Source organism: Callionymus lyra, chromosome 6, assembly GCF_982586985.1.
Source record: "Callionymus lyra chromosome 6, fCalLyr1.hap1.1, whole genome shotgun sequence".
NCBI lineage: Eukaryota > Metazoa > Chordata > Actinopteri > Syngnathiformes > Callionymidae > Callionymus > Callionymus lyra.
Genome location: NC_141823.1, coordinates 2,149,016 through 2,162,450, shown reverse-complemented (window position 1 = coordinate 2,162,450; position 13,435 = coordinate 2,149,016). Strand labels below are relative to the sequence as shown.

General features: G+C 45.1%; 1 protein-coding gene across 1 annotated transcript; it reads left to right on the top strand.

Moving 5' to 3' along the window:
- Positions 1 to 3,238: 3,238 nt before the first annotated feature.
- Positions 3,239 to 13,229, top strand: dnaja2a (DnaJ heat shock protein family (Hsp40) member A2a). Its single transcript, XM_087793025.1, has 9 exons — positions 3,239 to 3,417; positions 5,056 to 5,115; positions 7,790 to 8,019; positions 8,078 to 8,158; positions 8,240 to 8,373; positions 8,439 to 8,635; positions 9,956 to 10,100; positions 10,186 to 10,313; positions 12,663 to 13,229. The coding sequence occupies exons 1-9, from the start codon at positions 3,340 to 3,342 to the stop codon at positions 12,849 to 12,851; spliced, it is 1,242 nt and encodes a 413-aa protein (XP_087649151.1). The 5' UTR covers positions 3,239 to 3,339; the 3' UTR covers positions 12,852 to 13,229.
- Positions 13,230 to 13,435: the final 206 nt, after the last annotated feature.

The window sequence follows — 13,435 nt, the reverse complement described above, 5'->3', positions numbered from 1 at the left end:
TTTGTTGTGTTTGATTAAAAGAGACTCCTCACCAGCCTGACGTCTTCTTTGACCCGCCCGGGCTCGGACCCGGACCCCGGGCTCGGACCCGGACCCCGGGCTCGGACCCGGACCCCGGGCTCGGACCCCAGACCCCGAGGAACCTTGACCTGATGACCCGAGGTCTGGGGGCCACATCAGGTCTTCAAGTTGTGTTACATGGCCCACAAGAGCTTCTCTATAAAGTATTGTAGTAATTAATAAAAAATGAATGTTTTCACGAACCAGAGATTTTGTTTATAATAGAACTATTTATATAATAGTTTTCTTTTTTAATTATTCATATGTCCTTCAATCATTATACGTTTGTTTGGATTCATTTTATTACTTTATTAACTTGTAGCTTCGTTTTCTTGTTGAAGTCAAAGATATTTGCAGTGACTTTATTTCAATCGGGTTCAAATCATAACGTTTTCTCAACACTTTGTTGCAGAAAATAAAAACAAATCAACAAATGAGTGAATCACAGTCTGACAGTGACGAGGAAAGGCAGAAACCTGGAGCAGAACCAGACTCAGAGGAGAGTATAGAGTCGAGTGTCATGTGTTCGTCTCTACATACGTGTTGACGAGTGTATTTATGTTCATGTATGATCTTTAAACACTGGTTTCTTCAGAGATCCTCATGAATATTGTTCGGCTTTATTTAACACGACACATTTAAAGACACATTTAAAGATACATTTAAAGACACATTTAAATATACATTTAAAGACACATTTAAAGACACATTTAAATATACATTTAAAGACACATTTAAAGATACATTTAAAGACACATTTAAAGACACATTTAAAGATACATTTAAAGACACATTTAAAGATACATTTAAAGACACATTTAAAGACACATTTAAAGACACATTTAAAGACACATTTAAAGACACATTTAAAGATACATTTAAAGACACATTTAAAGATACATTTAAAGACACATTTAAAGATACATTTAAAGACACATTTAAAGACACATTTAAAGACACATTTAAAGATACATTTAAAGACACATTTAAAGATACATTTAAAGACACATTTAAAGATACATTTAAAGACACATTTAAAGACACATTTAAAGACACATTTAAAGATACATTTAAAGACACATTTAAAGACACATTTAAAGATACATTTAAAGACACAATTAAAGATACATTTAAAGACACATTTAAATATACATTTAAAGACACATTTAAATATACATTTAAAGACACATTTAAAGATACATTTAAAGACACATTTAAAGACACATTTAAAGATACATTTAAAGACACATTTAAAGATACATTTAAAGACACATTTAAATATACATTTAAAGACACATTTAAAGATACATTTAAAGACACATTTAAAGATACATTTAAAGACACATTTAAATATACATTTAAAGACACATTTAAATATACATTTAAAGACACATTTAAAGATACATTTAAAGACACATTTAAAGATACATTTAAAGACGTATTTAAAGACACATTTAAAGACACATTTAAAGATACATTTAAAGACACATTTAAAGATACATTTAAAGACACATTTAAAGATACATTTAAAGACACATTTAAATATACATTTAAAGACACATTTAAAGACACATTTAAAGACACATTTAAAGATACATTTAAAGACACATTTAAAGATACATTTAAAGACACATTTAAATATACATTTAAAGACACATTTAAAGACACATTCAAAGATACATTTAAAGACGTATTTAAAGACACATTTAAAGATACATTTAAAGACGTATTTAAAGACACATTTAAAGACGTATTTAAAGACACATTTAAAGATAACTTTATTTAAAGATAGCTGGGACGTGTATACAGGTCCAACAATAGAACGAATACTGTCACTTCCTGTTCCTCGACTCACTGTCACTTCCTGTTCCATCGACTCACTGTCACTTCCTGTTCCTCGACTCACTGTCACTTCCTGTTCCTCGACTCATTGTCACTTCCTGTTCCTCGACTCACTGTCACTTCCTGTTCCTCGACTCACTGTCACTTCCTGTTCCATCGACTCACTGTCACTTCCTGTTCCTCGACTCATTGTCACTTCCTGTTCCTCGACTCACTGTCACTTCCTGTTCCTCGACTCACTGTCACTTCCTGTTCCTCGACTCATTGTCACTTCCTGTTCCTCGACTCATTGTCACTTCCTGTTCCTCGACTCATTGTCACTTCCTGTTCCATCGACTCACTGTCACTTCCTGTTCCTCGACTCACTGTCACTTCCTGTTCCTCGACTCACTGTCACTTCCTGTTCCTCGACTCATTGTCACTTCCTGTTCCTCGACTCATTGTCACTTCCTGTTCCTTGACTCAATGTCACTTCCTGTTCCTCGACTCATTGTCACTTCCTGTTCCATCGACTCACTGTCACTTCCTGTTCCTCGACTCACTGTCACTTCCTGTTCCTCGACTCATTGTCACTTCCTGTTCCATCGACTCACTGTCACTTCCTGTTCCTCGACTCACTGTCACTTCCTGTTCCTCGACTCACTGTCACTTCCTGTTCCTTGACTCACCGTCACTTCCTGTTCCTCGACTCACCGTCACTTCCTGTTCCTCGACTCACTGTCACTTCCTGTTCCTCGACTCCCCGTCACTTCCTGTTCCTCGACTTCCTGTTCCTCGACTCATTGTCACTTCCTGTTCCTCGACTCACTGTGATTGACTGTGTCATGTGATTTTCTAGTAATTGTACGAAAGACGAAAGTGAGTCATTGATTTATTTAATTCATAATCATTTACAATGAAACTTACAGACTTTTATACCGAAAGTAATTCACTGTTGATGAGATTTTTCCTTTTTTAATTTTGTGTTTTATGTTGATTCTTTAATTTTGTACCGGAACCAATAAAAAAAAAAACATCTTTTGTGTTTGCAATACTTGCAATAAGAGTTTCTGATTTAAGGAGCTGAGAATAATATTGTCGTTTCTGAGCCACATTTAATTCAGTATTTTTGTTTCTTTTACTGTTTTATAGTTTGTGATATTTGTTTTCGCCTCGAACTTGTTGTTGTTCATCGATCAACTTTGATTCCACGGGTTTTCTTCGCTGTAACAAAAGAAGAAACACATTAAAGTGAGACTATTTTATGATGAATCTCCAGAATCTTTATTGTCAATAAAGGCTTTCTTGCGAGGGCGCGCTCCATGTTCACACCGGCGCACACCGGCAGCTGGGCGGCAGCAGCGGACACTCGGCGACGACCTTCCCCGGAAATAGAGACACGAGGCTCGGTCTCTTTGTCCATCACCTCCCGGCTGAAGCATCCGCAGCAGCAGCAACATGTCGAACGTTGCCGACACCAAACTCTACGACATCCTCGGCGTGTCGCCGACCGCCACGGAGGGCGAGCTGAAGAAGGTGAAGCTTCTGCCCGCGTTTGTTTGGAGTTTGAGCGGCGTTGCTATGCGGAGCTAGCGGTTAGCATGCTAGCTGTTAGCATGTTAGCATGGGTGTTGTTCAGGTGACGATGCTCCTGAAAACATCATCGATATTATGATCGATATTAAATCATTGATCCGCGTCACATCTGTCTCAGCCTCGTATATATGTTAGTTATTGTACAAACTAGCTTAACTCTCTCCATCGACTCGATTGACCTCCTTAGATAAACGTAACTTTTATGTTCGCACAAAACTAACGTTACATTATAATAATGTGTTATTAAACTATAATGATTGTATAATAACTGTGTCCTCATTAATACCATGTTTCTTTCTTAATAGTTACAACATAATAACCACATGACAAGGATGTAGTTCTGTCTCTGAAGCTAGTCACGTGAACATCAATCAAATGTGTGTTTTATACGCATTTAAATGAACATATAAAACATATTATTCCACACAAATACATCGTATACAGTTGAGTCCATTCGTTTGTCTGTATTTTCTCCATCTGTCTATATTCTTGTATTATCAGAGCAGTTAGCATGAGCTAACAAGGTGCGATCATAAAACGATCATCTTTCCTTCTTCAGACTCGACTCGTGACATGTATTAAGATTGTTGATCCAAACGGTTCTGGTTCTGCTCATTTGACGAACAAGCTCGTGGTTCTCGACACCAGTATTTGATGAAAGTTGTGTAATGTAGCAATGAAGCTAGCGCTAGCACGAGATGCTAATGATCTGGTTTACAGACGTGTTTGAGTAACAACAGGTTTATTACTCTTTACTCACGTGACCATAATCTGTGTTTATTCTGACTGTAACTGGCGACCATCATCGAAAGATAACTTGAGGTCAGAGGTCGTTTCGACTGACAGGGGTGAGAGTCAGAGTCTTGTTCTCGAGTGAAGCCTCAAAAGATCTCTTCAGAGTCTCTTCTCCTCCAGCTTGGTCGTCCAGGTGAGACTCTGAGGAGAACCTTCTCTAAGATAAGACGGTTGAGGTGACGTCTCGTCCTGAACCTGAGAGATGATCATGACTCCTGTGGAGCAGCAGTCGTTCTACCTCGAGTCTCTCCTGGACGACTGAGCTCCTCGTCTCTACTGGGGAGTCCAGACGGAAAATCAATCGATCGTGTTTATGAGTTCAATGATTTTGTTGTTCGGGTCACAAAGTTGCCGATAATAGATGACAGAAGTAAGACGGAAGGACTGGTCCATGTCTTTTGGCTCAGCTCTTTCTCCACTACAATACGGAGAACGTGTGAGTGAGATCGATCCATCTGTCGTTCTCAATGGTTCTCAAGAGACGTCAACTTTCTCCACCTGTGGATCCATCTCTCAGTCAAACTGGATGTTGAACCCTTTTGACTGAGCACCATGGTCTCAGATATAGAGGAGATGATCCTGGCCCCTTCACATTGGACTGTGAAAACACCTCGCGAGGACTGAAGGTCCCTGTTGGTCTCAGATCTTCTGCTTAGAAGGTTCTTTATGTCAAAGGAATAATAATGTGGGCAGAAGAAGGAAACGTTTACCAGCGTTTAAGACATTAGTTGTTCTGAGTGAGATCTGTGCTCGACTCTGATCATCTCATCTGTTTCTTCGCAGTCCTACAGAAAACTGGCCAAAGAGTATCATCCTGACAAGAACCCCAATGCTGGCGACAAGGTGAGTCTTTGTAGCTGATCAGCGTCGCTCGGATTCTCACAATCTAGGGCTGCACAATATTGGAAATATATCGATATTCAATATCGGTGTCTTGAATTGCAGTATCAATATTGATACGATATTTTTCCTTTCACCTAAAAATGTAGCTGCGTGCAGGAGCGAGTGCTGTAGTGATGTCCGGGGGTTTAGAGAACGTCGTTTATTTCTGCTCTTCAGTGCCGACATGATGGTAGAAAAATCTCTCTTATAACGCTCAGTCTCGCGGGACTTGCATCGGTTTCCCGCCAAACTGAGCGACATCAGAGAGGAGCTGCCTGCGCATCATGATATCACCAAATCAATAATAAATCCTCCTCCTTGTACACGCACACATAACACTTTATAAATGACGCTAACAACTTAGCTCGTTAGCATACGGTGAAGACGCACACATAACACTTTATAAATGACGCTAACAACTTAGCTCGTTAGCATACGGTGAAGACGCACACATAACACTTTATAAATGACGCTAACAACTTAGCTCGTTAGCATACGGTGAAGACGCACACATAACACTTTATAAATGACGCTAACAACTTAGCTCGTTAGCATACGGTGAAGACGCACACATAACACTTTATAAATGACGCTAACAACTTAGCTCGTTAGCATACGGTAAAGACGCACACATAACACTTTATAAATGACGCTAACAACTTAGCTCGTTAGCATACAGTGAAGACGCACAGGTTTGTTTGGAAGTTCACGATCTTCTAAGAAAACAACTGAGACGAGATGAAAAGTTCTTACAATATGTTGCTTTAACAAAGGAGGTTGAAAGAGACGAGTGACTGGATCACTAGTGTTAGACTAGATCATAAGTTAGTATTACTTCACTGGATCACTAGTGTTTGACTAGATCATAAGTTAGTATTACTTCACTGGATCACTAGTGTTTGACTAGATCATAAGTTAGTATTACTTCACTGGATCACTAGTGTTTGACTAGATCATAAGTTAGTATTACTTCACTGGATCACTAGTGTTTGACTAGATCATAAGTTAGTATTACTTCACTGGATCACTAGTGTTTGACTAGATCATAAGTTAGTATTACTTCACTGGATCACTAGTGTTTGACTAGATCATAAGTTAGTATTACTTCACTGGATCACTAGTGTTTGACTAGATCATAAGTTAGTATTACTTCACTGTATATACTGAGACAAGACGCGTCACCATAGCAACCGAGCCTAACAAGCTGCACAGTTCACAGACGGACGGAGACGTAAACAACAACCAGACATAGAAGTACAAATTGACAACTTTACAGAACGTGACACTGATTGTGTGTATTTAAGAAATGATTGATTTATATGATAAAATTATAAACAATCACATGTTTTCCATATGTATATCACATGTGCCAGTATCGCTATATTGATATTTTTTTCCATATATTGTGAAGCCCTAACACATACCTTTCGCTGCTGTCCTGCTCCACACAACACGTGTGAGTCAATAAATACACAAACCATCAAATCACAGACGAGTGTTTCTGTCCATCTCTCGTCTGTGAACATCATCAACATCTCGTCTTTCCTTCTTTGTCTCTTGTTCTTGATCTATCTTGTTATCTGAGATATTCTGTTCTTCACCCACGAGCTCTACTTTGTTCTCAAACACTTTTCTATGAGATCACGAGTTTACTGTTGATGATCATTGACACGACATCACGTATTCAACCTGGTCGTCACAGAATCGTTGCTTCTATGCTTTAAACTCTCTGAAAACAAACGTCAACCGTTGTCGTGAAGATCAGTTTGTTTGGTTCGATCGGCTCAGATCCTCGGAGTCGGTGGTCGTGATCCAGCTTCATGACGTGAGATTGTGTTTCTTCATCCACACAACATGAAGGTTCTATAAAGCTTTCACTGGTGCTTCCACCCTGGCTGCACTCTCTTCTTCATGTTAGCGTATCACTGCCGACGAATATGAATGGATGAATTCAACATTTCACATAATGAAATGATATTCTTTTCACGCATTTCTTTATTTCTGTGGAAAATGCAATTCTATAATTTGTATTTTACAAGGTTTTACTCGAAAAATCAAATGTTTTTTAAATAATTTTAAAGTGTATACACAGTCTGATATTGTAATTCAATTATACATTTTTCTGATCTTCTTAATTCAATATAAATGTTGGTCTAATGAAGTCTCCAGACAAAACCATCAGAGCACAGAGCTGCTGGTTCAAACTTCCAGCCAATCATGGGACGCACAGACGATCATGTGACGACGTAGAAGCTCATGATCTAGTAGTTCAGTCACTATTATACCAACATTTTTATATTGAATCTAAAATACTTATCTCTGGATTGACGGGGGGATTGGGGCGACATCTGCGTTTATGAAGACGCTGCACTGATCCGTGCTGGTGAAGAGAGAGCTGAGCCAAAAGGCAAAGCTCTTTGTATACCAGTCGATCTACGTCTGAACTGAAATGTGAAGTTCAACCATTGATTTCTCTGATGCCACTGATTTACTTCCAAACTCTTGCTTCTGCCTCCATCAACCCAGTGACATCTGTCAATCAAACGTTACAGGACATCACCAGCGATGTCACTCTTTAGATATTTCACGACGTTGTTGTTTTTCATTCGTTCATTCTCTCGCTCTCTTCCTCCAGTTCAAGGAGATTAGCTTCGCCTACGAAGTGCTGACCAACCCTGAGAAGAAGGAGCTCTACGACCGCTATGGCGAGCAGGGTCTACGGGAAGGCGGCGGCGGGGGTCCCGGCATGGACGACATCTTCTCGCACATCTTCGGCGGCGGACTCTTCAACTTCATGGGCGGTCAAGGGAGTCGGTCCCGCAACGGGGGTCGGCGGCGAGGCGAGGACATGGTCCACCCGCTCAAGTGAGTGTCGGGACCCCCGGCCTGGTCGTCATGTTTTAAACCCGCCCGTCTCCCGCAGAGTGTCCCTGGAGGACGTCTACAATGGGAAGACCACCAAACTGCAGCTGAGCAAGAACGTGCTGTGCAGCTCGTGCAACGGGTGAGTGTCACGTGACCCGGTCGCGAGTTGAAGTACGCTGACCTCCCGCTGACCTCCCGCTGACCTCGTGCGGCTCCACAGGCAGGGCGGCAAGTCGGGCTCCGTACAGAAGTGCGCCACGTGTCGGGGTCGCGGCATGCGCCTCATGATCCGGCAGCTGGCCCCGGGGATGGTCCAGCAGATGCAGTCCGTGTGCACCGACTGCAACGGAGAAGGTGAGCGCCCCTGACCTCTGACCTCTGGTGAGGACGGGTCACATGACTGCCGCGCTCCTCTCCAGGCGAGGTCATCAGCGAGAAGGACCGCTGTAAAAAGTGCGAGGGCAAGAAGGTGGTGAAGGAGGTGAAGATCCTGGAGGTGCACGTGGACAAAGGCATGAAGCACGGCCAGAAGATCACCTTCGGAGGAGAGGCCGATCAGGCGCCCGGCGTGGAGCCCGGAGACATCGTGCTGATCCTGCAGGAGAAGGAGAACGAGGTCAGTTTGTGCTGATGATCATGTTGCTGTTTTTGAGGATTTTAAATCACGTGTTGAAACGACTTTGTTATAAAAAGTTTGACACGTTGAACTTGAATGATTTGCTGTGAAAATGAAAACATGTCGTGCTGTTGAAGCGGCGTCATCGTGAAGTTGATGGAGGGATGGAGGGATGGATAATGGAGAGATGATGGAGAGATGATGGATGATGGAGGGATGGATGATGGAGAGATGATGGATGATGTAGAGATGATGGAGAGATGATGGATGATAGAGGGATGGATGGATGATAGAGGGATGGATGGATGGATAATGGAGAGATGATGGAGAGATGATAGATGATGGAGGGATGGATGATGGAGAGATGATGGAGAGATGATGGACGATGGAGGGATTGATGGATGGATAATGGAGAGATGATGGATGATGGAGAGATGATGGATGGATGGATGGATAATGGAGAGATGATGGAGAGATGATGGATGATGGAGGGATGGATGATGGAGAGATGATGGATGATGGAGGGATTGATGGATGGATGATGGAGAGATGATGGATGATAGAGGGATGGATGGAGGTATGGGTAGGTGATGATGATGGAGGGAGGGAGGGATGGATGGATGATGATTGAGAGAGGGATGATAGATGATAGAGAGGGGGTTGAATGATGGATGGAGAGGGGGATGGATGATGGAGAGGGGAGGGAGGGATGGATGAGAGACGGAGAGATGGATGGATGGATGATGGAGAGCGAGGGATGGGTGATGATGATGATGGATGAGAGATGGATGATGCATAGAGGGATGGGGATGGATGATAGAGAGGGGGGTGAATGATGGATGGAGAGAGGGATGGAGGGAAGAAGTTCTTTTGGCATCATTTTCAAAGAGAAATATCAAGAAAAATGTGTTGTCCCGATTTAGCCATTAGCACAATGATGCAAATGTTGTCTTTTGTCGTCGTTATACAGGATTTAATTAAAAGCAAAATAACAACATTTATTCAAAGACGTCGAGCATTAAAAGTTCATAAAACACAAAGAAACATCAGCAGTTTCTAGATGTTCTTTCTTTAATGTTGTGTTTGAACATCATCTTTGACCTGAGAATTGATCCATAAATGTAGTTATTATTCATTATTATTCATTATTATTCATTATTATTCATTATTATTCAGGCTCTGACGCTCGTCTCTGATATTTTCACAATAAAAGAAAAGTGAGACGTTATGTTGATGAAAATAAAAACCTGCTTCACCATCAGTGCAGTTCTGCTCCGTCACCAGCAGGGGTCGTAAATGCAAACATTGTCAATCTTCCAGACATTCCGACGAGAAGGAAACGACCTCTTCATCAACCATAAGATCGGCCTGGTGGAGGCGCTGTGCGGCTTCCAGTTCCTGGTCAAGCACCTGGACGGACGGCAGATCGTGGTCAAGTATGCGGCGGGAAAAGTCATCGAGCCAGGTGAGTGCGAGGGGGAGTGACCTCACCTGGAGGACGCTGACCGAGTGTGTGTGTGTGTGTGTGTGTGTGTGTGTGTGTGTGTCAGGCTCGGTGCGGGTGGTCCGGGGCGAGGGGATGCCTCAGTACCGGAACCCCTTCGAGAAGGGAGACTTGTACATCAAGTTCGAGGTTCAGTTCCCGGAGAACAACTGGATCAGTCCTGAGAAGCTCGTGGTAAGAAGTTTTTACTCTTGAATGAAAATAAAGTTTCTTATTTTATAGTGTTTTTAATTCAATATCAATGTTTGTATAAAAGTCAGACTAAAGCAACAGTTACTGGATCATCTTCTGCGTCATGTGATCATCTGCTCGACACAGGATTGGCTGGAAGTTTGATTCTGTCTTTCTGTTGGTTTGGTCTGTTGTCCAATTCCTAAAACTGACTCTGACTCACTGGGTCTCTGACTCGTGCGACTCACTGACTCGTGGGTCACTGACTCGTGGGTCTCTGACTCGTGCGGGTCTCTGACTCGTGTGGGTCTCTGACTTGTGCGACTCACTGACTCGTGTGGGTCTCTGACTCGTGTGGGTCTCTGACTCGTGTGGGTCTCTGACTTGTGCGACTCACTGACTCGTGTGGGTCTCTGACTCGTGTGGGTCTCTGACTCGTGTGGGTCTCTGACTTGTGCGACTCACTGACTCGTGTGGGTCTCTGACTCGTGCGGGTCTCTGACTCGTGTGGGTCTCTGACTTGTGCGACTCACTGACTCGTGCGGGTCTCTGACTCGTGTGGGTCTCTGACTCGTGCGGGTCTCTGACTCGTGCGACTCACTGACTCGTGGGTCTCTGACTCGTGCGACTCACTGACTCGTGGGTCTCTGACTCGTGCGACTCACTGACTCGTGGGTCTCTGACTCGTGGGTCTCTGACTCGTGCGACTCACTGACTCGTGGGTCTCTGACTCGTGCGACTCACTGACTCGTGGGTCTCTGACTCGTGCGACTCACTGACTCGTGGGTCTCTGACTCGTGGGTCTCTGACTCGTGCGACTCACTGACTCGTGGGTCTCTGACTCGTGCGACTCACTGACTCGTGGGTCTCTGACTCGTGGGTCTCTGACTCGTGCGACTCACTGACTCGTGGGTCTCTGACTCGTGCGACTCACTGACTCGTGGGTCTCTGACTCGTGCGACTCACTGACTCGTGGGTCTCTGACTCGTGCGACTCACTGACTCGTGGGTCTCTGACTCGTGGGTCTCTGACTCGTGCGACTCACTGACTCGTGGGTCTCTGACTCGTGCGACTCACTGACTCGTGCGGGTCTCTGACTCGTGGGTCTCTGACTCGTGGGTCTCTGACTCGTGGGTCTCTGACTCGTGCGACTCACTGACTCGCTGGTCTCTGACTCGTGGGTCACTGACTCGTGGGTCTCTGACTCGCGGGTCACTGACTCGTGGGTCTCTGACTCGTGCGACTCACTGACTCGTGGGTCTCTGACTCGTGGGTCACTGACTCGTGGGTCTCTGACTCGTGCGACTCACTGACTCGTGGGTCTCTGACTCGTGCGACTCACTGACTCGTGGGTCTCTGACTCGTGCGACTCACTGACTCGTGCGACTCACTGACTCGTGCGACTCACTGACTCGTGGGCCTCTGACTCGCGGGCCTCTGACTCGTGGGCCTCTGACTCGTGGGTCTCTGACTCGTGGGTCTCTGACTCGTGGGTCTCTGACTCGTGGGTCTCTGACTCGTGGGTCTCTGACTCGTGCGACTCACTGACTCGTGCGGGTCTCTGACTCATGCGGGTCTCTGACTCATGCGGGTCTCTGACTCGCGGGTCTCTGACTCGCGGGTCTCTGACTCGCGGGTCTCTGACTCGCGGGTCACTGACTCGCGGGTCACTGACTCGCGGGTCTCTGACTCGCGGGTCTCTGACTCGTGCGACTCACTGACTCGTGCGACTCACTGACTCGTGCGACTCACTGACTCGTGCAACTCTCTGACTCGTGAGCCTCTGACTCGCGGGTCTTTGATTCGTGAGCCTCTGACTCGCGGGTCTCTGACTCACTGGGTCTCTGACTCGTGCGGGTCTCTGACTCGTGCGGGTCTCTGACTCGTGTGGGTCTCTGACTCGTGTGGGTCACTGACTCGTGTGGGTCACTGACTCGTGCGACTCACTGACTCGCGGGTCACTGACTCGCGGGTCACTGACTCGCGGGTCTCTAACTTGCGGGCCTCTGACTCGCGGGTCTCTGACTTGCGGGTCACTGACTCGCGGGTCACTGACTCGCGGGTCTCTAACTTGCGGGCCTCTGACTCGCGGGTCACTGACTCGCGGGTCTCTAACTTGCGGGCCACTGACTCGCGGGTCACTGACTCGCGGATCTCTAACTTGCGGGTCACTGACTCGCGGATCTCTAACTTGCGGGCCTCTGACTCGTGCGACTCACTGACAGGTGGGTCTTTGATTCGTCGGCCTCTGACTCGTGGGTCACTGACTCGCGGGTCTTTGATTCGTGAGCCTCTGACTCGTTGGCCTCTGACTCGTCGGCCTCTGACTCGTGCGACTCACCTGTCCTGCAGGAGCTGGAGGACATGCTGCCCTCGCGGTCGGAGCCCCCCATCATCTCGGGGGACACGGAGGAGGTGGACCTGCAGGACTACGACGTGAGCCAGAGCTCGTCTTCAGGGAACCGGCGCGAGGCCTACAACGACAGCTCGGACGAGGAGGGGGGTCACCACGGGCCGGGGGTCCAGTGCGCCCACCAGTAGTGAGTCTCAGCCCCTCAGACCCCGAGTCTGAGGCGTCGCCACCAAATATTTATCGTAAATCAAAGTATCAAAGTGACGCCGCAGGACTGAGCGCCGCCCTCACCGCCCCTCGCCCGCTTCAGTCCAGGAACATTTGTGGTCGTTTGAGCTGCGTTTTGTTTGTGTGCACAATAATTTAAGACGCGATGGGACCGACCCGTGGACTCCACCCGGCGCCATCTGTAGGACGTGTTTCTAATTTTTACTTTTTTTTGTCGTCGTTAGTTTTTACTTCATTTTAAGTTCCAGAGAATCTGCCGAAGTGTGTTTGATCGTTTGTGACGACAACGGCTCGGATCAGACGCACACTTTCAATCTTAATAAACTGTTCAACCATGAGTGTGTGTTTGTGTTCACCACAATATGTGTGTGTTTGTGTTCACCACAATATGTGTGTGTTTGTGTTCACCACAATATGTGTGTGTTTGTGTTCACCACAATATGTGTGTGTGTTTGTGTTCACCACAATATATGTGTGTGTTTGTGTCCACGAACAACATGTTTACATTAATAATGTGTTTAATTAATATAGTTTTTCTAATTGT